The sequence below is a fragment of the Anticarsia gemmatalis genome, chromosome 10 (assembly GCF_050436995.1).
Source record: "Anticarsia gemmatalis isolate Benzon Research Colony breed Stoneville strain chromosome 10, ilAntGemm2 primary, whole genome shotgun sequence".
Lineage (NCBI taxonomy): Eukaryota > Metazoa > Arthropoda > Insecta > Lepidoptera > Erebidae > Anticarsia > Anticarsia gemmatalis.
In genome coordinates, this window is record NC_134754.1 from 117,822 (window position 1) to 143,015 (window position 25,194).

Genomic DNA, 25,194 nt, shown 5'->3' on the forward strand with positions numbered 1-25,194 from the left:
AAAATAAGTATACTCGTGAGCGAACTTAGCGTAGAAAATAGTCTTCTATTTTCTATGAAAGTTATTGTACAAACAATACAACCATTACCTAAAAAGTTCCAGTATAGAGGCGTAAAATGAGTGTGCTGCAAAAATTTATAACAAAACAAAGTAACTAATCTTTGCTGGTATTTGAAAGCTCTTAAGATAAGATTCTAGGGCATGTAGTAACCAAATTAATCTTTTAAATAAAAAGATTAGAAATTAATTTTAATTAATTGTGAATACTCGATAATCGTAAGATTCATTTTTGATGTAAACAAATGCCGCGAAAGGGATAATTGACGTTAGCGGGAAAGGCTCTGAAAAGTCTGATAGTGATAATGATACAAATAGCTGTAATCTTAACGTTTTCATTAGTATCATTTAGTAAATGTATGATAGTGTGTATAATATGTATGCTCGTGATTGTAGAGTGGACACAAACAACATCACGCAGACGGACAGTGGCACCTCCCGCCTCGCTCTTGTATTTATACCAGCTTTCAGATATTTACAGAACTTACTCACTTTGTTTTGTTCACTATTTTATAGCACAATGATAAGTTTAACTTTGAGCACACGCCTGTTTCAGTCTGTTTAGTATTGAGTTTCACATCTTTCAGTCCGTAGATACACTTATAAAACTTATAATACACGTACACTTCTTATAAAAATGAAGAAATAAACGTTACTTACCCGTTGATGAAAGATTGTAAAGCTACTTTCAGTGTCTGAAAATCATGGTTAGAGGTGTTTTATTTGTTACGTAATTGGATTGGATTCATTTTAGATACTGAAGACTAAAAATTATGGGGGATGAGACATTATCTCTGGGGTGGATTTTTCTTAGAAATTATTTTAGTACAGTTTAACATTCACAATCCACGATCCTCAGATTTGTGCACGCTTCGTTTATGTCCGGACCTTCTGAACGTAATAACGTTCTGTTACTATGTGTGACAGTTGTGCTCGATTACATTCACTGTCGAGATCACATGACCACGAGCCGGTTATAACAAGCACAGCCTGAATAAATACATACTCATTTCAAACACTAGCTTTTAATGTACAGTTAGTGAATCCTAAAAAAACCTATGTAATGGTAACATTGACCGGTGCGCGGTGGTCGAACTGCGCACTCGCCGGTCGCCGGTCGGCGCTGGCGTCAGCGTAACACATAAACACGCAAGCTGTCACTCCGCTCACTCCCCCTCCGTGTGCGAACAATTACTATGAACTGGATGATATTTGCTCGTCCTACTTGGCTCTCGGCCAGAACTCACTAAGTCATGAAAAATGAGTCTGCCCGTGCTTAGTCGTTACCTTCACAGTGATGTACGGCTAAAAGCGGTTAGCTACATATTTATTTTAGTGTTTATGTCCAAGCGCAAGCACGTGGCGCTCCTTCGCTTCCGCGATGCTCGCCGCGGTACATTGCACCTACGCTCCGCGAATTAGGGTCGAGTTTGCGTCGGCGCGCGTTATCACATAGTGGGTCAACTGTCAATCGCTCGCAGTGTCTCGGTTTAGCTTCGAGCCGTAAGCTGAAACAGGTGATCCTGAAGCGGTGGCGGGTGAGGCGGGGCGAGGGGGGTGAGGGGCGCGCGTGCGGGGCGCGGGGCGGGGGAGTGCCGAGGGGGCGCGTGGGCGCTCCTCGCGCGGCACTGCCACGCCGACCTTCCGCCGGGAGGGACGCGACGCCCGCTAGACAACACTCAGTCTCACGCCGCGAGCTCCCGCACGCTAGCTGAAGCAGTCTGTTAGGTTGGGAGCAGTGTCCGCAGTGCAACAGTGGTGACATGTCGGGAGTGCGCGAGGAGTGGTGCTCGGGCTGGGGCCGCTGGCAGGCGCGGCTGGCGCTGCTGCTGGCGCTGCCGGTGCTGCTGACCGGCGCGTACGGCACCAACTACGTGTTCCTGGCCGCGCCCACGCCGCACAGGTAACTGACCATCTTACTGCTTCTCACTGCAAGTCTGCACCTCCCTGCACGTCGCGTGCACCGCGCGCCGCACGCGACCCTGCCGGGAGCGTGCAGCTTTCAGACACGCGTGTCATGTAAACAAACTCACCTAGTTATCTATATTAATGTTTAGGCTAATTCTGTCGATCAGGATTTGAACCCGTCGATCGGATCGCTGTTAAATATCAATTATTGAATAATTTTAAATTATAATAGTAAAATTAAACCCTATTTTAAAGATAAAAATTGTTTATAAGCAGAAGGTAAAACGGAGGTGAAACACGCTGTAAACATGTAAAATCCAAGAACTGTACTCAAATATTCAATGAACTATGACCTCGGCCGTCGGCTGAAGTTTATTTTGAACTATTTTACATAAATATACAAAAACACTTAGCGCACTTAGCGGTGGTTAGGTGGAATGTCGATAAGTGCGCGTAAGTCGAACATTATCGCGTTATATGAACATGTTGTGGACATTCGCATCAACATGTGAATCAATTTAAACTTAACGCGTGAACAAAACTAAGCGTTCACTTAAAATTGATTTTAAAAACATAATAAAAAAAGAATGCTTAACGATATTAAATACTGCGTTAATTTTGAAAATCTGTACAAATACATGAACAATATCACGTGGGTGTTTGAATAATTTCCGTGTTTATTTGATAACATTCATATTTGTTGAGGTAAATTACAACACGCCGGTGCGGATTATGCGCAACTGATTAAAGAAAACCTGTGTTTACGTAAATACGAGTGAGATTTGATTACAGTTAAGAATAGATTTAATTAGAGAGATGACGAGAAAGCTTAATAATAAGTGTAGAGTAATAATAAAAAGTTAAATTAAGAAGATGTTGGTTATATTAATAGTCTTGTGAGTGTGGCGAGTGGCTTGTGTGGCGGGTACTTCGCAGACGTTTCGGCATCGTGAGTCAGACCGTCACGCCGCGGCACCGCGCCGCGCATCAATGAAAAGGGCGCAAGCTTAAATAAGTTTTGCACATGTCACTATTATATTTATTTAACCTCTAAAACATATATCTTGTATATCTTTGAACCGTAGAAAATATATTTAGAAATACTTTCGTTTCTTATTTAAATAATGTCCGTAAAAAACGTGATCTAATTTTCGTGTTGGTCGTGAAAATTTATGTTGTTTGCTGGACTGCAATGATACGACATACCTATTTAAGTACCGTATAATTTACATATTAAATGTTATAGGTAAATAAATATTATAAACTCTAAAACCTATAAAAAAGCACCTCAAGAACTTAAAACTATTTTTCGTAAATCAATCAATCTTAGCTATTAATTATTTGAAGAACTGTTTATCAAACAAAATACCTAACAGTGGACAAAAAATTGAGCTGAAATTTAAATATAAATACTTTTTATTTATTATACCTATGTATGAATGTTGTATAGTTGGATTATTTTTAACTAACACTATAAAGATGGCAAGGTTTTACAGACTAAATGATAAAACTGAAAAAAATGGCTATGAAATTTTAATGACAAGTTATTATGTTACGGTAACAATTACTGTATTATAATTAAATGTTATTCGTTATTAATTATAAAAAATGATGGAACACAATAGGTTCACAGAAACATCCATCGCAGGATACTTCTTAACAAGAAGCTATTAATTATTATCTAACAAAGCTCTCCCTTGAACGCTACACACAATTAATTATTGTAATAATTACTTATGACTTATCGACTAGTTCTTTAACAAACGCGTTATTGCGCGAAAACTCTACTAAAGTCAGAAAAACAGTGAGTAGTTTTTGTACTAAACTTAGAACGTTATATTTCAATGTAAAATGTATTTATTCAAATGATTCGTGAATGTTATAAAAGTGCGCAGATCTTTTGCGGAATTCACATAAAGTACACGGTGTATTATGTGGTTCCTGTTGCGAAATATTTATAGACATGTGACCTTGGGGTAGCGCCACGGCGGGCACGGGGGCCACGCTGCGACCAGTGACGACCACACTACAACCACACTCGCACTCGTTGATAATGGCCGCTACACCACTGCGCATCAAAGTTCACCACACACGCGACCACAGTACATGTGCACTTAAAATATAAGTTTCACTTAAGAAATTATTATGACTGAATTTTATGATATGTTACTAAATTTCAGGTGTAGTATGAAGTATTGGCAAAGAATAGGCCTTTTACTGAAAAAAAAAAGTTTAATGATGTCAAATTGAATAACAGAACTACTCATTCCATTGATTTCATTTTGATGATTGAAATGATGAAAGTTCGATTTTCTTTTATTATTGCATTTGTAACTTCATAAGTTCATAGATGAAAAAGATTTAGTACCTACATAATTTAAGTCAAACAGATATTTAGTCACTCCGTTATTTAGAAACTAAAGTGATATTGATAGTTCAAGTACTCTAAGCTAAGTACTTATCCGATTTGGCAAAGTCCTTCACTAAAAACAAATACAATTTCCAAAATTCTAAGTTACTTTAAAACCTGAACTTCAAGAGAAGGAAACGCATTAATCAATGAGTAATAAGTATAAAAATAAAATAGTTACTTGTTACTACTCATAAAGTTCGCAAAGGTCCATATTGCCAACAACCGCAATTTTCGCGGAACGTCGCAAAAGCATAGCGGAAAATAATAACAAATATTAATAAACCTATTAATATATGTGGTTAATATTATTATTACACATGTTTGTTTGTATGTATGTATGTATGAATGTATGTATAAATGTATGTTTGTTAGTAATGTAGAATGTAAGGCAATTAAAGTCTCATTGAATTGTATGAGAGTGATTATTTCGCCTCGTGTCGGAATATATCGATAGTAAATGTTACTGATTGAATTATTTAATTAATTGTTGTTTACATTGCGTTATTAGAACGTTTACGTTACTTAATCATCGGAGAGCAATCATTAACTCGCGGTTTAATTTACTGTGTAATAAACAATTATGTTATAATGATGTTCATTCAAAGATCTGTAAAAAAAAGATAATTAACTAGTTTATTAGAGTTCTAATTTAAGAAGTTGTTCTTGAATTAATGATCGTCCAAATAAATTCTTCAATTAATTTGGGTAGCGGCCTATCAACTTTAATTAGACTTTTAACAAATTTTAAAGCATGTTTAAGCAAATAAAGCACCGCTCTTTATCCAATCTCCTCATCGAACTTTAGATGTGTTTTTATTACTTTCAAGTTCTTACTCAAAGCAGTTACAGACCCGAAAATAATTGAAGAAAATAAAGCGAATAATAAGAGCGAGAGTAGCTTTTAATATGAGACTTTTAAGTTCCCCTTTTTAATTAAGTTCTTTATTCAATTAGATTTAAGTAAAGATCTTCTCATGATACCACAAGATTCTTATGCTAAAGAAGTTCCAGTAGTAAGTTGTTTGTATGTGTTGAAGCAGGCGAGGTGGTTTTACTAGTAGTTGATTCAGATAACTGCAGTCTACAGTCACCCGCGCTTTATACGACTGTCACTAGGGGCGATAGACAACGTCTACTAGATTTTATCCTTAAACGAGGAGAATTTTTAAAAATTATTTCCTCAAAGTTTAGCTAGAAAGAACTTTCCTTCTTTTTCTGAGATTAGATTTTTTTCCTTTTTTAAGCCAAGATTATCCTTAATTCAGTAGGTATATCCATTAATTTTTGTGTGTGCCTTCCTTCAAGGCTAATGAATCATTCTTAACCACATGATTTTACTCCTGCGTTAGAGATACGTTAATCCCGATATTGCTCAGAATTAGCTAATACTCATATATCTGGGGGCACGGAAGTGCCCCCGCAAGTCGAGCAAAAAAAAAGCGGCACGGCCGTAACATCCTTTTCTCGAAGCGATTCGGGCTATTTTTGACACCCCTATAATTTCGTTATGAGTAAAACAAGAAGCCTGGATTTTCAGCAACTAATTAGTCATTGTATAAACACAGTATATTTAAAATTTCAGTCAATTTGAACCAGTAGTTTAAGAATGACAACTTGTTAAAATTTTGAATTTTGTCACTCACTGATTCACTGACTCACTGACTCACCGATCATCAAAAGTCTAAGGTACTTCTAGCAGACTTAGAAGCTTAAAATTTAGAATACAAATAGGGTTTAGTGTCTTAATCATGGGAAAAATGTAATACTTTCTAATTTCGGTCCAGTTTTCTAAATACACCAACTGCAACAATAACTCTGTAATCCCATATAAATGTATAAGATTACAAGGTTACATTTGCAGTTAATGAATTATTATTACTGTAGAAAATAAAATGCCATCAAAAACATTCTGTAAAAACCTCAAGTCTCGCCGTAAAAAGTTGTGAGATCTATATAATACCAAGTCGATTAATCTATTTAGTCTCTACTTAAAGGACCTTCTGTCTTAAGTTATTACGTATGTTATTTTCATGCCAATTAAAAAAAAAATACCTTTAAAACAAATAGACCGACCTGGCCATCGCATAATTTGATTATTAGTATGTATCACACTACACAGCACGACGAGAAGTTAATGCTCCTGAAATGTTAATGGCTAATATGTGTTTTCTTGCGATGACCAAGTCGATCTATTTGTTTCAAAGGTTTTTTTTTTAAATTGGCATTATAATAACATACGTAATAACTTAAGACAGAAGGTCCTTTAAGTAGAGACTAAATAGATTAATCGACTTGGTATTATATAGATCTCACAACTTTTTACGGCGAGACTTGAGGTTTTTACAGAATGTTTTTGATGGCATCTCACTTCTTTTTGTAGAGCGAACATATTAGTCCAATTTGTATGAAAAGACGTTTTTTTTTCATAATTCAACATATTTTCCTACGGGAATGTTGTTCAGTTTCATGGGCTAAACACCCTTACCCACCGTATACCCCCTCCCGTTATGCCTCATATAGTAGGTGTACCTATTTACACCTATTTATTTTATTTTCTACAGTAATAATAATTCATTAACTGCAAATGTAACCTTGTAATTTTATACATTTATATGGGATTACAAAGTTATTGTTGCAGTTGGTGTATTTAGAAAACTGGACCGAAATTAGAAAATATTTAATTTTTCCCATGATTAAGACACTAAACCCTATTTGTAATCTAAATTTTAAGCTTCTAAGTCTGCTAGAAGTACCTTGGACTTTTGATGATCGGTGGGTCAGTGAGTCAGTGAATCAGTGAGTGACAAAATTAAAAATTTTAACAAGTTGTCATTCTTAAACTACTAATTCAAATTGTCTGAAATTTTAAATATACTGTGTTTATACAATCACTGATTAGTTGCTGAAAATCCAGGCTTCTTGTTTTATCCACAACGAAATTATAGGGGTGTCCAAAATAGCCCGAATTGCTTCGAGAAAAGGATGTTACGGCCGTGCCGCTTTTTTTTGCTCGACTTGCGGGGGCACTTCCGTGCCCCCAGATAAATAGGTGTAAATAGGTACCTACTATATGAGGCATAACGGGAGGGGGTATAGGGTGGTTAAGGGTGTTTAGCCCATGAAACTGAACAACATTCCCATAGGAAAATATGTGGAATTATGAAAAAAAACACGTCTTTCCATACAAATTGGACTTATGTTCGCTCTACAAAAAGAAGTGAGATGCCATCAAAAACATTCTGTAAAAACCTCAAGTCTCGCCGTAAAAAGTTGTGAGATCTATATAATACCAAGTCGATTAATCTATTTAGTCTCTACTTAAAGGACCTTCTGTCTTAAGTTATTACGTATGTTATTATAATGCCAATTTAAAAAAATACCTTTAAAACAAATAGATCGACTTGGTCATCGCAAGAAAACACAAATTCGCCATTAACATTTCAGGAGCATTAACTTCTCGTCGTGCTGATTAGTGTGATACAGACTAATAATTAAATCATGCGATGGCCAGGTCGGTCTATTTGTTTTAAAGGTATTTTTATTAATTGGCATGATAATAACATACGTAATAACTTAAGACAGAAGGTCCTTTAAGTAGAGACTAAATAGATTAATCGACTTGGTATTATATAGATCTCACAACTTTTTACGGCGAGACTTGAGGTTTTTACAGAATGTTTTTGATGGCATTATATGTATTTGCTAACATTATTATTATTGAATCGTATTAAACCGAGCCTCAATCATATCTATAAATAAGTGAAAGCCCTAGCTTTAGCAATACTGAGAACACTTCTCAACTTATACACAAGTTATTCAGTACAGTCAACAGACTATCGAACACCTAGCCTCTTATTACGAAACCAATTTTAAAACAAAACCAGACATTAATGATACAATTCCATACAATTTTAGACATTTAACTTTGGTTTATTTATAAACTAGGTTTTATAATAAGGTTGCTGGCGCTGTCCTACGAATGCAACGCAATGCAATACGACGACAACGTGTGTTGAACATTTAATTATATTATGTCAAATTACAAAGATATGTCGCTTTTCATCGCTCATAACTGCCCTACCTACTCGTATGTACCTATGTATGTACAGCATCGCGCTCGTCACTCACGTAGGACTGCGCGTATAGTTCGCAAACAGTTCAGTTATGATATTGATTGAACAGTTTCTCAAATGTCACGGTTACGTAATTGTTGGCTCATTATAAATATTCAATGTATCATTATTTAGTTGCATCTCGTTGTTTTTCTCTGCGTTTTCAGCTCAGTCACATGACAGTTTTATTGCGATATTTTAACCATCTGCGTATCAATATCATAATTTTTATGAGAGGCTTGTACGTAGAATTGCAAAACATCTTTTGCGAAAAACGTTATCAGGTTATAATGAGGTGAATAAATACGAAAGGATTATTTATTTTGACCATAATTAAAGATATAATTCCAATTGATTGCTTAGATTTTTTTAGCGATTGTAGACGAATGTCTGATATAGATAACCCGTTTCCAAAAAACCGAGTATTAAACAAGTATTAGGTACAATAAACATCATAAATCATGTATTTAATGATGTTCGATGATCATTAATCAATAAGCGATAGTGTGAGAGCGCACTTTATCTGTTAATTAAAGTTTTCTATTAAGTGATGAGTTGTGTTAATTGTGTAAACATTGATAGCGCGAGGTGAGACGTTATCAACAACAGTTTGTTTGTTTGAGAGTGGACACGTTCTCGGGTCTTGTGGGTCAACAGATATCTTGGTTTATCCCAGTGACTTCATAAGTGAACAAAGGTTTTCTTGAGTTTTTGTTAGTACTTGAAGAAATGTTTCAGCGGAATGCGCTAGTAAATAAGTAACGCCGGCTATCCGGTTAGAAAACTAAGATTGTTTCAAATATTGTGTACGATATACAGGATATATTGAATTTGAATTTCAAACATAATTTCTACTCAGTTGTATTCAAGAATCTAGAAAAATGCTCTTTCAAACCATTTGTTTTATAATTTTACATTTTGTAGCTATTACAATTTCAAATCCTTGCAAACATCTCAATAAACTTTATCATTAACAAGTTGCTTAAGAATGAATATTAAAACTGCGTGTCTGTCGGTACCACGCCGCCGCCGGAGATAGGCAAGTCTCGAGCAGGCTTTCGAGGAGTTCTATAAATAGCGAGCTAGGGGCATGTCCTACGAAGTGGTCGCGCAATACTCGCTATACTGGTCGTACTGCACCCGCCGTAAGATCCGGCGCCCACTGTCCACAACTAGTATTACATTTCCAGCCTACAGCTGCAGCACCTAAAATAAAATAAATATTTTGAATGCTGAAAATTGAAAACTTAAGCGTCCTAAGGCATATCACCTCGGTATACGGCAGCGTGAAGCATAATACCTGAGAACGCCTCTGCCCAAGTCATCGCAATGGCATTCCTAGGTAAACCTAAGTATTTCAGAAGATTTTCGCCAGTTCTTGCCGCAAGTGTGCATACATATATTATGTGCATAGGTATGCTTAAGGATTCCTTACCGTGTCGACAGTGAACACTGGTCCTTGTTCGCCAACACTGGGCACATCGCAGCAGTGTCCGCAGCAGGCTGGCTCACCGGTGACACGGTGAATGTACCTTATCTGGATCACATGACCGGCCGCCACCCGCTCCCTACAGCTGTGAATAAACCTGCATTGCTAACTACTGGTTGTTGTCCTGTATCAAGTTAGTTTGTTTATACTGTGCTTCATTCTGTAAACTGCCTTTGTGAAAGAGAAATAAATACTTATTATTATATTTGTACCGATGGTCTTGCATGACGAGTTATAAGTATGTAGAGATCGTAAGGTATGGCATTCAGCTGCCTTTAAATACCGACTACAACTTTTGAAATAAGCTTTATTTTTCTGTGTGCACGAAAAAGTGTAACAACCGGTGTCGGAACATTTGGTGAGTGTCGCGTTATGTGTGTCAGAGGCGTTGAGAGGCGCTCTCTACTCTCCACTCTCAGCACATCCTAGCTAGTAGGTACTGTTAGAGCGAGGCATCACGTGAGTGAGGTGAGTGACGGACTGAGCCACTGATTGTACTACTAACTATTTAGCTCACAAAAACATCGACGTTAGATCCTAATCGCACAGTTAGAAAGCCTGTTTGTTAGTAATGCTATATTTAACACAAGGCGCTCGAGGACATTAACTAACTATGTTTAGTGGCTGCGCTCGCCCGCGCCGCCGCGCCGCCGAGTCGGCCGGTGGAGGTGCGGTGGAGGTGCGCCCGCGCGCGCCACTATGTTAATAGCTAATAGCTGCAAGTTTCAAGTTGTCGTGTATTAGTCACGCCTCAGTGGAAACTTTTGTACATTAATATTAAGCAGGGATGTAAAAAATAAATATATGCATAATATACGATGTTAATAAACTTTTGAAATGTCGTTGTGTTGTTGTTCCGCAATCTCACGTGACCGCTGAGCACTGTGACCACGGTGACCGGTGTCCGCACACAGTAGTGTCACCGTGTATGTATGTGTGTATGTATGCTAATGAACTCGTTGTGTCGCCTTGCCGCGCTCGCCCCGCACTCGTCCCGCACTCGCCCCGCTCGCCCGCTCGCTCGCCAAACGTACAAATTCCTTATTTTCTTTTTATTTATTAAACGGCGTCATGATTTATTTTTAAGGCGCCAATAGTTGACTAACCTGTATTCGTACCAGATAGTGGTCGTTCCACCACGCACGCTACACACACTACACACACTACACACACTACACACACTGACTACTGACGCATGTCCATATAACTACTAGTGTACACAGATATTTATGGAAAGTTATTAATTTGGGACGCACCTCTTAAACGGTAGGGTCCTCCATTCGTCCTCACTGGCGCGGACATTGTCCTCTTGTAAATCATAATAAGGAGGTGTCAGGAGACGACTGCATTTAATGAGCTGCTGATTTCTGTCCAGATACGTGATTGACAACTTTTAAGTACTTTTTGCTCTATTTTGTGTCCCACTACTGGGGAAAGGTCGCCCTATTTTCCTTCCCAAATTGCCTGTCTTGAGCAATCTCCTTCCACGCTAATTCTACATAGGCGATAAGATCGTCGTTCCATCGAACAGTTTTAACATCCAACAAGTAGCATTATAATAATCAAATAATCTAAAAATAACCTACCAATGTTTATGTTAGTGTGTTTTGTATTCAATTCTCAAACAAAGGCCCATTTGTCAATAGTTCCTAGTCGATATTAATTCTAATGTATGATCGTATGATCTGAGCGCTTCCGTCAAGTGACGCCTTCATCAAAAATCCAGCGTCCGCCTACATTTACATAAATAACATGAATACATGAAGTTTAAACTTTGTTGACACACATGTAGAGTCAACTAGAATCCACAAATATTTGGTTAGAGTGTGCCCTGAACTGTGAAAAACAATCTAACTCATCGCGTCCATATTGTGTTCAGTACCGCGATTCTCTACTACTATCGACTGTTGACAAGTGCAGCGCTAAAAAAAACTGTACTTACAAATTAAAGTCAACGCCCGTAAGAAAATAACATTTCATTTTCATACAAATTAGGGCAGACTATTTCAATCATCACAAAATTTTTACTCAAAGCAGCCAAGTAAAGAAAACAACAACTGTGCTGTGAAAGACTTATCAAAACACCTAAACTATTTGTTGAAAAAATCGACCTTTACACTTCTATAGGTATCTAGCAGCAAACATCTATGATAATAGTGTTGTTAATGATTCACACGTGGACATTGTCGCCGGCTACACTGACACCGAGTGTCGCCGAGTGTGAGCGACACGTGGCCCAGGCTTTACTTGTGTGATCAGTTCGCGTGTCGCCGTGTCGCCGAGCGCCGACCACGGTTCATCGTTCAGCGACATCGCACATCCTAACCTAAATACGGAGCGATTAGATCATACGATTATACACAAGTAGACTCACCAACAAAAGGATTAAAATAATCGCGACCGCCCGCCATACATTTATTTTCCTCTTTTTACATTTCAGCAGCCCTATATAGCCTATTCAATACAAAAATATTCTTTAATTTGAACCCTAGTGGTTCCTGAGATTATTGCGATCAAACAAACAAACTTTTCAGCTAGTTAATACACTGTAGTAGACTGATTGTCTGTTGAAGAATGTCAGTGGAATTAGTTAAAGGTTAAGTCTATTTTTGTTCTGCACTAACATCTGCCGCTATGATAAATTAGGTTTGTGGTTAATATTGACTCATAAAATATACATTTGTTTACGTTAATGACTAAAATATTTATTTCTAGCATCAAAATAGTGTAATGAACTGAAAAGCTTTAGCTATTTTCATCCTACTTACATTTTGACTCTTGCAACAAACTTTAGAATGTTATCGAGTTGGTTTTATAGAACTTGATTTGTAATCAATTTTTGTTGTTGACTGTACGTTGATGTTGATTAGGACTATCATGTATCATCGTAGTGTCATGCGGGTGTACACATAAACACACACACACACGTACATACATACACACACACTCTGTACTATGACTATCACGCTAGTTTTTTCACGAAAGTCCTAAGCTGTCGTTGTTACCACGCAAAGCTCCGAGTATTTTTTGCGCCGAACAAAAAAAAACACTTACCTTTTTTGCAGCAACAGACGTGAATGTCATTCATACTAATGAGATCTAGATAATTGCGTATCAATTAGTTTTTGTTGGATATACCTACCTATTCTGATCGTAAAAGTAACAAGAAGTGTCCGTGAACCGATACAATTTCACATTTCGATTGTATTCTTTAGGCTTGAGTTGTTTTTTATTGCGAGTGGAATTTTCTTGGCCATTCCCTTGGCCGTGAGTGCCTCCATTGTTGACATACAATAATGAGTAGATCGCAATAAAAAGTGCGTCGGCGCCGGCAAGTACCGGCGAGTACTGCGCATGCGCCAGTGCCGTGGGACCTTACACACAGTACTCGCGATAGGCATTCCATACCGGATGGGTTAGAATTAGGACAGCGGATAAAATCAGTTTTATATGTAGACATAACAATACTATCAAATTAGATTACCATGTCCTCAATTTAGGATAAGTGTCTAATATAACACTTTTTAATTTGGTTACAGTTATTCATTAATCTTGAAAGACGTTTGATAGAGGAGGCAACAATCACATGATTATAACGGTACTTGGTGATTGGTGGCCTAGACCGACAGACCGACATATACGATTTAGGTTTACGCTTAACTAGTCACATGACAGTGTTTTTTAGTTATATGTTCTCAAAAACCGGAATAGTATGCAATTATTTCTTCTATTTTTATAACACTTTTTCTACTAAGATAGAAAATAACAAACATTCGTTACAATCACCTTTGGTCTTTTTGGGAGATTATGAAAATATTTTTCCTCTTTTTGGAATATACGAGCACTTTTTTTAGAAGGACTTTTTTACGTGAAATAGGTATACTAGATAACTTTAACCATAAGATAATGTATATCAATCGTTGTAACTGCGGACAGTCCTACAAGATGCTTGGCTACAGTAGCGCGGGCGGCCGGCACCGCGTGGCGGTTGACCCGCTCCGCGCTCGTCACGTGGTCTCCACGCGGCGCACACACACACACACACACACACACACGCACACACGGCGGCTATTTGGGTATCGCCGGCGAGCCGTGTGATGTGTGATGTCTGTGCCGATACCATACCTCACCACACTATTATTAGTTAGGTTTTGCCTCTTACTTTGCTCGTGCGGATTCTTTGGACCGAAAAATGCATCCCTGCCCAACTTATGAGCTGTTTGGCAGAATGTCATTCAAATCGGTGCAACTGATTTCTGAGATGAGTTGCAAAAGTGTAGCAAAAGGACATACAGATCTACTGATACGTACCTAAAGATTGGGATATTTTGATTTGCACTCTCAACGATTCAAACGAGTTCAGTAGTTTATCTATGAAAACTGAACAGACAGACCAAAATTAAATGATAATATAGATATGTACTTTGAGGACACGATTGATGTATTTGTTAAGCACAGACGCCTGCCACGATCGACCGATTAATTACAGAATTAGATTACTCGCTGTTCGTACACATTACTCATACCTTGTTTGTGGGCACTTGAACTTTACCAAGCATTTCCGTGTTTATAACAACACATAATATTTATAAACAACTAGTTTATATTTGCCACTGTATTTAGTTCATTCTTACAAGCCTTTTCTATAGGCGCGTATATTATTAGCTTTCGAGCGTTCCTTATAAAAGTTTATGGAACGAAACGCACAATCAAGCTTTATGTGAATTGTGAACGTGCCCTTAGGACTGAATTTTTGAAAGTGTTATTGAAGCTTGTTGCTAAATATATGTACCTATACTAATAATTGTAGGTGAAAAAGTGTTCCTCAATCAGGCCCAAACTACTAAATTTTTAAAAACATTTTGATGATTTTTTATACAGTTTATAAAATGGATTACCACTTATTATATTCTTTACCCTCGGTACTCCTGTGCACACGGACAAAACCACGGGCAGAAGCTAGTAAAAAAAATGTTTTTCAACATTTTTTGCTACAAAAAGCTCAACAGACAAACCTATCGTTGTTTTAAAATCAGATATAAAACTATTTTTTTTTCTCGAATAAAACACGTGATCCCTCATAAAAGGTTGTTCCTAATAAGCGATCAATTAATTTGTAACGTTACCTCGCTACAAGGTCACAGCGTCTCGTTAGTGATTGATGTAAGTACTTTCCAAGCTTTCTACCTCGCACACTGCCCACACTGACCACTTACTGCACATAAGTTGGGACAATCATACAACTTACTGAAACATTAAATTGTGCATTTTATTCCCTCGTTTGAGTTTATGATCAAAATCAAAATCAAAATCAAATCATTTATTCATTTAGGTCAAATATTGACACTTATGATAGTCGTTACAATTACTGAATCTACCACTAGCTCGGAAAGGGGGTAGAGCCTTATGAGAAGAGCTAGCGAGAAACTCACGGCCACTCTTTTCAATGATGATACCAGTTCTAAATTAATAGAGTCATAAAAATATTTTTATAGCTAATTTCTCTCAGCGTTTTGAAGTAGTGAAGTACGGATAGAAAAGCTCGTTTTATAATACCTTTGCAGGTAGAACTGAGAACAAATATTATAGAGTCGCTGATTGTAGACTTTATAGATTCTTACCTACATAAAATCACGCCTTTTTGCAATAGGGATAGGCAGAGACCATAGAACGCCAATATTTTATCCTCGGCACAACATATCATACTATTATCATTATCGGCATGTTAATACTTTAATCGTGCCATCATCAAAGGTCCGACCAGCATGTAAACATTCGATTCCCGGTCGAGGCAACTCTCATCACAACATCGTTAATTTCTGCCCTTCACAGAACTATGGGTGCAGTCCCCGACACAAATGGCTTGCGAATGCGGGAGCTATTTCTAAATATTAATCTAATTACCCGCATGTTATGACTGTATGACTGTAATCAACAACTATGTAGACGAAATATTTTGCAACAAGTATTTTTTAACTGATAACAGCACTATTAATAAACATTTGACTGCCTCTGTGTGGGTGAAAATGTGACCAATGATCATCAGTACCTACTTAGGTTTCGTTCTTGGGTCAGGCAAAGTGGTTTTTAGGTTTTTATTTTGAAAGGAGTCTGGTAACCAACAATAAATATATTATAATAAACCTACAATCTACATTTTGATTTATTTATCTTCGTTCTACAAAGATACAGTTATGGCAATAGGTCCAACCTATATTACTTCAGACTAACATAGTAAATAAAGAAACGTGGTTAACGGGTACATTTCATTCAGTTTCAAAGATATCAGACTTAAAGTTATTCATAAAATGTAAAAATAATGTTGAATGTAAACAGTAGGTAATGTTTCAGCACAGTACTGATAAGTGCAGTTATCAAGTAATTATTATCGCGGGGTGTTCGTCGGTCGCGTCCACTGGTGTCCGAGCCGAGCCGGTGTACGACCGGTATACAGCCAGTATCATGTCAATATGTCAATATTTGTGGGTCAACCGTTACTTATTTGACAACCATACGAGACATTTATTGAACAATATTTTTTGTACTTCCACGAAGGGTCTGTAGATCAGATTTCAGATTAAATTCGCCTTTTTTGTTGTCTTTTATTATGACATGCAAATTGTACTTACCAAAATATATTTAAGTAAAGTCCCAATAATCTATTGAAAACTTACATTATTCAGAGGATCACTTGCTTGGGGACGAGGTTCGCGATCCTTGTCCCCCAGCCGCCATCTTGGAAAAGCACACAAACAAGACATTAAGAAATTTTGTCCTCTGAAAAGCTGCTAAGGCCTGAAAAATTTAACATTTCACATAACATTTGGACAATGAAGCCTCATAAAGTAGGCTTATATCAAATCGTTTATTTGTCACAAGAAGCCTGTGAGTCACTGTGTTGTTTATACAAAGTGTGGCGGGATCTTGTTTCATACGACTGACTCAACGCATTAAGCTCTGCTTACACTAAACATAACAACATTAGAGAATTCTGAGCGGAAGCGTAGAGATATCGGGATGATATCTTACGTTGCGAACATTTAATTTCAACAGTTTCTATGTTATTATGTAGTTGTCCAATCTTCGTAAACCTTCGCATTAAGTTGCAGTTAGTTAGTGCGTATGATAACAGTGATAACACTCGCGGTGTCTTGTTGTTCATAATGTACATAAATTAAATAAATATTTCTCACAAAACTTTTCCCGAAAGCAGGGCGATATGTGTACGAATTTATATTAAATCACAAATCTGATTTCACATCCGCTACTGCGTAGTATTATCATTTTATCGGCGCAAATATTTTAAATTAATAAGCTCATATAAAATCCGCAAACGGATTATAAAAAAAACCTATACTGTATGTTTGTCTTGGCCTTAAGTAAGCATTAAGCTTGAAATGGCAGCGCGACGTGAGGTGGGTGCGCCGGCGCCGGCTCCCTGACATGTTCATGTCACTACTTATAATATAACCACTACCTGTGAGTCGCCCATAGCCAGCTGCGCTCATCGGTCGGTACCCGATCTGTGGGTTAAGCAACCATGGCGCGGTCATTCCAAAGATGGGTGACCGCGTAGTGGTATTTGAACTGGACGTTTCCGTGCTTCGGAGGACACGTAAGAAGTCGGTCCCGGCTCTTGTCTACTAAGATAACAGTCGTTAAGTCATGTCAAAGGCCTCTCGGGCGGCGATATCTTTGACTCTAGGTTGACCACTAACCATACGAGTTCATACGACAAACAAACAACCACTACCTACCACTACTTACCACTACCTACACGTCCTCACCACGAGTCACCGGCACATCCACTGCTGTATGCACAAATAAAATATACAACATTACGATACTCATCTCTTTTGGATTTTCTGCAAATGACTCACGCTTAAGGAGAAGTCTGCAATTATGTTTGCAGAAATATTCTTCACGATTTATTTTTATTTTATGCGCATATGTTAATAGTGCAACTATTGTAACGTGGATTTGATTATATCGTAGAATTTGTAGATATTTGTCGGATCTGTGAGAAACCATGAATATTAATTTGCAGTTGTTGTCTGACGAGACAAGTGCAGGAGAACTTAAACGTAGTATTGTAGTATGTAATATAATATGTTGATGTATATCCCCATTATTAAAGGAAAAAATAAGTCGTCGTTTATGGTGGCAGCTGCGCTTACACAAACAAGATAATGAGGTGACCATGTTAACCGAACAAGTGAGACATCGTCCCGAAACTAGCTCAGCTACACAACGCTTCATCAACCAACATCAATTACTAGATAATCACATACAATAATTGTTCGAGTCATGGAAAATTTAATCATTACAAGCCGTAACTGATTTTCTATTTTGATACATACTAATAAGTAGGTACAAAAAACACAATTGTTTTGTTCAAACAATCACAATTGATGCGTGACACCGGCGCGGCGCGGGGCGGGGCGGCGCGAGGGCGGCGGCCAAGGGCAAGCGAATGTCTCATCCTTGGGTCACTGATTACAAACTACCTATTACCATTCGGAAAATAACTTAATTAAACATCTATAATCGTTGAGACAATCACTAAAAAACCTAATGTCCTTAGATAAACACTAAACCAGTTGCCAAGGTCACTTTGTAGGCTCTTTTTTACTAAAACTGGTAACAAGCTGATGACCTCATAAATTAACTTCAGTAAATAGTTATTTTTTGGTTTTTATTAGTTAGTTGTAACCGATGATCGGTGATAAATATGCGCGATTAAGATAAGCAGTGACGTCAGAGCATCACTCCCTGTCGTCGTCTGATATTGATCAGAAAGCTCTCGCGATATAAAAACAATTTACATGCAAACGCGACCACTAATCGTACGATCAACGAATTGTATTAAAAAAATATCTACCTACTATTTATTTACTTCGCAAACATGTCACATTAAACCACATTTTGATTAAGTATAATGTATTCAAAGTTTGGATAAATGTTCATCAACACTGTAGAACGCTAGTGCTAATTATATTTACCAATGTATTATGTAAATGAATATGTGTATATTATTCAAATTGATCGCCACGCGTATCAATAAAGTGTGCACAATATTATTTTCTTTATAAACGTGTGTCAGATTACGTAAGGTATATGAATAATGCATTATTTGTTTGTTTGTTTGTCAGGTGTCACGTGCCGGAGTGTGAGGAGAACTCGACGATAGGGGTGGCGTCGTCAGAGCAGTGGTCGCCGGAGTGGTCGGAGTGGGCCATCCCCAAGGGGTCGCAGTGCGAGCGCTGGGCGCCCAAGCACAGCGCGTGCGCGCATCCTGACCACTTTGATAATACCACTGTGGGCTGTGACAACTACGTGTATGAACATGGAAGCAGTATTGTTGCTGAGGTGAGCTTCTGAAAATTTACTTGGACTTTTCAGCGGAGTTCACAGCCGGTTAGAGTTACTGTTTGGTTAATGTTTATCATCAAGCTGCATTTGGCAACTGGTAGTTTAAAAATTGATGATGTGCCGTACGTGCCATATAGGGTCTACAAAAGACAGTCAAGAAAGTAGGACTATTTTCCTATTTATAGAGTTCACGCAGATGCATAAATTACGGAAATAATTAATCCTTTCTTTGAATAATCAAATTTTACCAACGAAGAACATTGAACGATCAGAAAGTGATTAAACTGGGTGTGTTTAAAAGTGGTTTGACCCATCGATTAACGTATCCGGTGTTTAGGCACAGATTCTAATACTTATTTATAGACATCAATAAACGTCTAATAGTCGGGGCACATTTGGGGGAAACACAGTTTTTACGAACTTTTTATAGGTGGTTTATTTTTGTACAAGACTATAATCGTGTGTCTTCACTGCTCCTACATTAAAAAATGATAGCTAAACTGTTTTGGGTTCCACAGATTTTCTATGAAAGCGTAAAATGTGGATATGCAGTTAGTTTCGCATAAATAATATTATTATGGATTGCTTCATTGTCTCGCCATGCCATGCCATGCAAGTGCTTAAAAATATAACTGTATACAAATAGTATTTAGTATTCAAGGCAAGACTTTCCTTGTCTAAATTAAACAAGGAAAGCTGTAACATGATATTTGCTAAAATGTTGTTGAAAGTGGAGAGAATGCTCTCACTATCAATACTTAAATATTTTAAAACACTAAGTAAGTATACTAAGATTTATGTATCCCAAATAGCTTTTGGTTTCTATTCATAGTGTTTTTAAACATTCGGTACTACGATTATTTACAGTCGGTACTCACGAATAGCAAAAATTGGCTACTTTTTTAAAACCCTTTATTGTCACTGCTGGGCAAGGGTCTCCTCCCGAACCGAGAGAGGAGGTCTCAGGCCTTAAATCTACCACGACAGTGGTAGTAATTCGCCCTTGTGTTCACTGTACAGAACATTACGGGCGAACATTAGGCGAGGCCTAAACTCGCTAAGCTGCTAATGAGCCGGTCCGACTTAATCAATGTTACTAACATTTACAACACGCACACACACAGTCAGTTTATGACTTGTTTGCTTGACATTTTGTAAAGTAAACAGTGTCCTTTTAATAAAATACAAAGTTTATTTAAAAGCACTAATAAAGTTTGTAAACAATTTACTACTGTTTTAAAAAAGTCAATTCCCGCACTGAGTATTACCCCTGTATATAGAGGTACATACAAACAACGGATCCAAAGTACAACCAGACCCGAAAACTATTTTAAATCGCACAAATATTTGTTCCGAGTGGGAATCAAACCCACGACCTCGCACAGGTGGCGACCACTTTAGCCACAATACCACGGAAGCTGACAATTTTGAAAAAATACTACGAGTTTTTATGTCTAGCAGTTTGTTCCTTAATTACGCCAAAAGTACTGAATAGATTAGAGCTATATTTGGCACACTAATAGTACTCAACCTAGATAAACATAAAATACCAGTTCAATCAGCGGCGACGAAAACACCGGAAATTAATGCAATTATAATATTTTGTCCGCAAATATTTAATTAAATTATCCACACCCTACCGGTTACAGGCCTATTCGTTCATTTTAATTAGTTTATTTTGACGTTTAACACAATTATATCCTCATTAATATGTTATTACAATTAATTATTTCAGTTAGGCGACAAAATTATTATTATTGTATGGTTAGTGGTCAATTTAGTGACAAAGTTGGTCAATGCGCAAGAAAATCTTTGAAATTGTTTAACGACTATTGTCTTAATTCCTGACGGCCTCCTTGGCGTAGAGGTTGAGATGGTAGCCACGCCAGTGCGTCAAGTGGTCGTGGGTTCCATTCCCACGCGGAACAAATATTTGTGCGAACCACAAATTATAAAGTTGTAAAACCAAAAACAAAAAATATTACAATAACCGGAGCGAACTTTTTACGTTTTTTCCAAATCACTTAGATGCTCAGCTCAAATACCGTAATAATGATCACCCATCTCTGGAATGTCGCCGCTAAATTTTGCTTAACCCACTAATATGAATATATTGTCATGTTTCAGTTCGACCTGGCGTGCGCGGACTGGATGCCGCGGCTGGTGGGCACCGTGCACAACGTGGGCATGCTCATCTCGCTGCCCATCATGGGCTTCATCTCCGACAGGTAAACACCTCACACACCACCACCCACTAGCCTAGATGCCTAGAAATGTTCGTTTTGGTCACTATATTACTTTAATTTTATTTATTTATGCAAGTAGTAATATGAATTTACAGCCAAGTACATAAATTGGGGCCTCTAATAAATGGTGACAGTTTAGTTTGCAAATCAAATACTCAATTAAGTTAAGTTAATATAGAGTTTTGGTTATTTAGCTACATCGTTATCCTTATTTATTTAATTAATTTATTGCCAATTATAGATATCCAATTCAAATTAGTTTTAAAAACTCAGGATTGGTTATGTGAAGCCAAAGGTCAGATCAATGAGCTCCTTTTAATGGCAATGATAGTTTCAGGACCTACAACGAATTCCCGAAAAGAAAAACTTAGCATTAACTCTTATTTTCAATAACAAGGTCGATTCAACAATGAAATATTTGATTTACGCAGTGTTTGCAGTTAAACACGACTATGTACGGTACAGCAAATCGTCTGGTGAATATTTAGTGTCATCGCAAACATCCCTAGTGGCCATTATGTAAATAAATTCAAGGTTCCGTGGCACCAGTTATTCGCATTCATCGCAGAACGCAGACATACTTGTTTTTTCCTTTACTCGTTATAATCGTGAGCTATGGTTATGATATGGGATACGAGCGATACAAGCTTGTTTATGGCGTCTTATTTATGGAAACGTTCGCGTATTTATTATACCTAACTGCGTGGGATATTTTTTACAATCCGTGTCGTTGAAAGCGGCGCGCGGCGCCATGGACTCATTAAGATGTTTTTCCTTGTTAAGATGAAATATCGCGGTCTTGTGTTAAGTGTGTGTTCAAGTTTGAACCACCTACTCTTCCAAGCCATTGATCTCATAAAACATGATTAAAATCGTTTCAACTAGAGAAATACCCCTATCTGCAATCCAACATAGGTACCGAAAATATATTACCTACAGAAGATTGTGCAAAAATATAATCTAAATTAAACTTAACGCACTCAATCACGAGCGAAAGCTTAACAGGAAAACGTCTTATATGGTCGAGCACTTTTACGAGAAGGCAGAGAATTAGCGGAACTTATAATAAAATGTAGGGACTTTGGCGACGCGCTGACGCGACGTTGTGTCGTCGGCCGGAGCCTTTGAGCCGACATTCTGTATAACAGATTAAATAAATTGCTATAAAAGGATGTGGAGAATCACCCGAATGAGCTGTAATATTCGTTTAAGAATTGGCACGCATTAGCGCAAGATAAAATCAAGTTTTATAACTTTCACATTTCTTTTGTTGAAAATATATAAGCCTATGTTTAATCCCGAGTCTTCAGTTATCTTCTTGAAAACATTTAAGAAAATCAGCTCAAGGGTTTATCCGTGAAAGCGTAACAAACAATCCGAAATCTTTGACATTTTTAACTTTAGTAAGGATTACTAATAAATAAAAGTTATATTTTTATTTCTGCGTAAACCACTGCTAGAATAGAGCAAGCTAGCAATTATTAAGTAAGTAGTAAACAAGTAATATTTTATGGTAACAATCACCATGACCGAATTGTTGGTGTGGTCATCGTAGCCTGGGCCTCCTTGTGCCCATAGCCCCATACTGATATACAATTATACTAGTACTAATTCCTACTAACTACATGTTATTTCTATATTATAATCGAAGCCTTGTTGTTAAATATGATGTTGATTTACCTTAAGAATAGATTCAGTACCTAGTAGATCAACAATTATTCGTTTTTGCAAGCTTTTTGTCAAATAATGATTGGTTATTTATTTATAATACGAGCAAAGATTTAGATTGACAAGCCTTGAGACTTGAGCGTATCTCAAAATTGAGTGTCGTAAGACATTTTCGCACCAAGAACTGAGATTACTGCAATGGTAGATAAAAAAGTATAGAACTATAAAATTAAATTTATCAAATAAAAAATTTAGTAATATAAAAATAGACATTTATAAATAAAGAAAAATCAAAGAATATAAAATAAAGATCAAGTGATAATTAACTTACCCAGATTAGTAGTAAGTAGTAGAGATGCCACGAATATTCGGCAACTATTCGTTATTAGGCCTATTCGGCCACTTTTTTTGCTATTCGGTATTCGGCCGAATAATAGGTACTATTCGGCCGAATACCGAATACCAAACCATGTAAAAAAGACAAGCATATTACTCAAAATTATGTATTTATTTCCAAAATTACAACACTTTAGTAATTAAAATTAACCAATGGTAAATTATCCATACTAATATTATAAATGCGAAAGTAACTCTGTCTGTCTGTCTGTCTGTCTGTCTGTCTGTCTGCTACTCAATCACGCCTAAACTACTGAACCAATTTGCATGAAATTTGGTATGGAGGTACTTTGATACCCGAGAAAGGACATAGGCTACTTTTTACCCCGGGAAAATGACGCATTTCCCGGGAAAATTCAGGTGGCGAACGAAGTCGCGAATATTCAATATTATAATGACACTGAATTAACAAAATTCCGTTGTCATGGCAACTGTTTTAATGACGGATATGCCTTAGCGCGATTTTGTTATATTATGAGATATAAATAATTTTCAGAATATTTTTCGTGAAAAAAAAGCATATTTTATATCATCACGCGACCAATAGGAGCAGAGTAACAGTAAAAAAGTGTTACAAAAACGTGGAAAATTCTAAACCATTCTCTCTTATGTGACGCAAGCGAAGTTGCGCGGGTCAGCTAGTGATGAATAAAAACAAGCTTTTCAGCATTTCTTGGTAGCAAACGATTACGCTTTTCATTGTAAATGATACCAGCCTCAGAAAATAACCTACTTTCACTATACACGCTACTTCCAGGAGAAGAAAGATACACTTTAGCAAATTTCGAAAGGTTTGGGTATTGTTTTTCGTTTGCGAACCACCACTTGTAAGGGTCGGCCTACTTAGCTCCTAGCAAGCTAGCCTCTTAGCAAAATAGTAATTAAGTTTTATTTTATGTATTATTTTTACACTGACAAAGCGTTCCGTGACGTGATTTACTCGCAATTGAAACAATACTCGCCTACGATGCGTTGTGTTTATTTGCACCCCGCTCCACCCCTCGTCGCCTGCCGCGCCTACGCAACGAGGAAAGCAGGTTGCGAATTGTCTTAATCCAGCTAACGCGCCTCCGACAAGCATGAATTTCGTGCCGAATATTCGTCGGCCGAATATTCGGCGCTTCGGCCGACCGCATTGCCGAATATTCGGTATTCGGTATTCGGCCAATTCACTATTCGTGGCAACTCTAGTAAGTAGTAGTTAAATGGAGCAATCATCATGAAGTTAGTGAGGCAGTCGACCAAGTCGTTATTCGCAACTCGTGGACAAGGGAAGCTAAGCAACGTGCAACGTACGCACTCCTTACATCATTCAGGTAATAGCTACCGTTTAATTGCCGCAATTATCTGGTTTCGCAGATATTTATAGGTTTAGTAATAGGCTGGTACAGAGTCGTATTAAGATTGTGTAATTAATTAACTTAGATCATAGCTGTAATTTATTAAACCTACTTAACTACACCTATAGTAGCATGATTCGAGTCTCGAGAGTTTGTCATTTAAAATGTACAGCCAAAATAGTTTCCATGCCGC

General features: G+C 37.4%; 1 protein-coding gene across 1 annotated transcript in view; it reads left to right on the forward strand.

The window, feature by feature from the left end:
• Positions 1–1,669: 1,669 nt before the first annotated feature.
• LOC142975968 (organic cation transporter protein-like) overlaps positions 1,670–25,194 on the forward strand; it is a 29,660-nt gene continuing 6,135 nt past the window's right edge. The window contains exons 1-3 of the mRNA XM_076119134.1: positions 1,670–1,960; positions 19,132–19,348; positions 21,479–21,579. Coding sequence (XP_075975249.1) covers positions 1,821–1,960; positions 19,132–19,348; positions 21,479–21,579 — 458 coding nt within the window. The 5' untranslated portion in view covers positions 1,670–1,820. The remainder of the gene's footprint in view (positions 1,961–19,131; positions 19,349–21,478; positions 21,580–25,194) is intronic.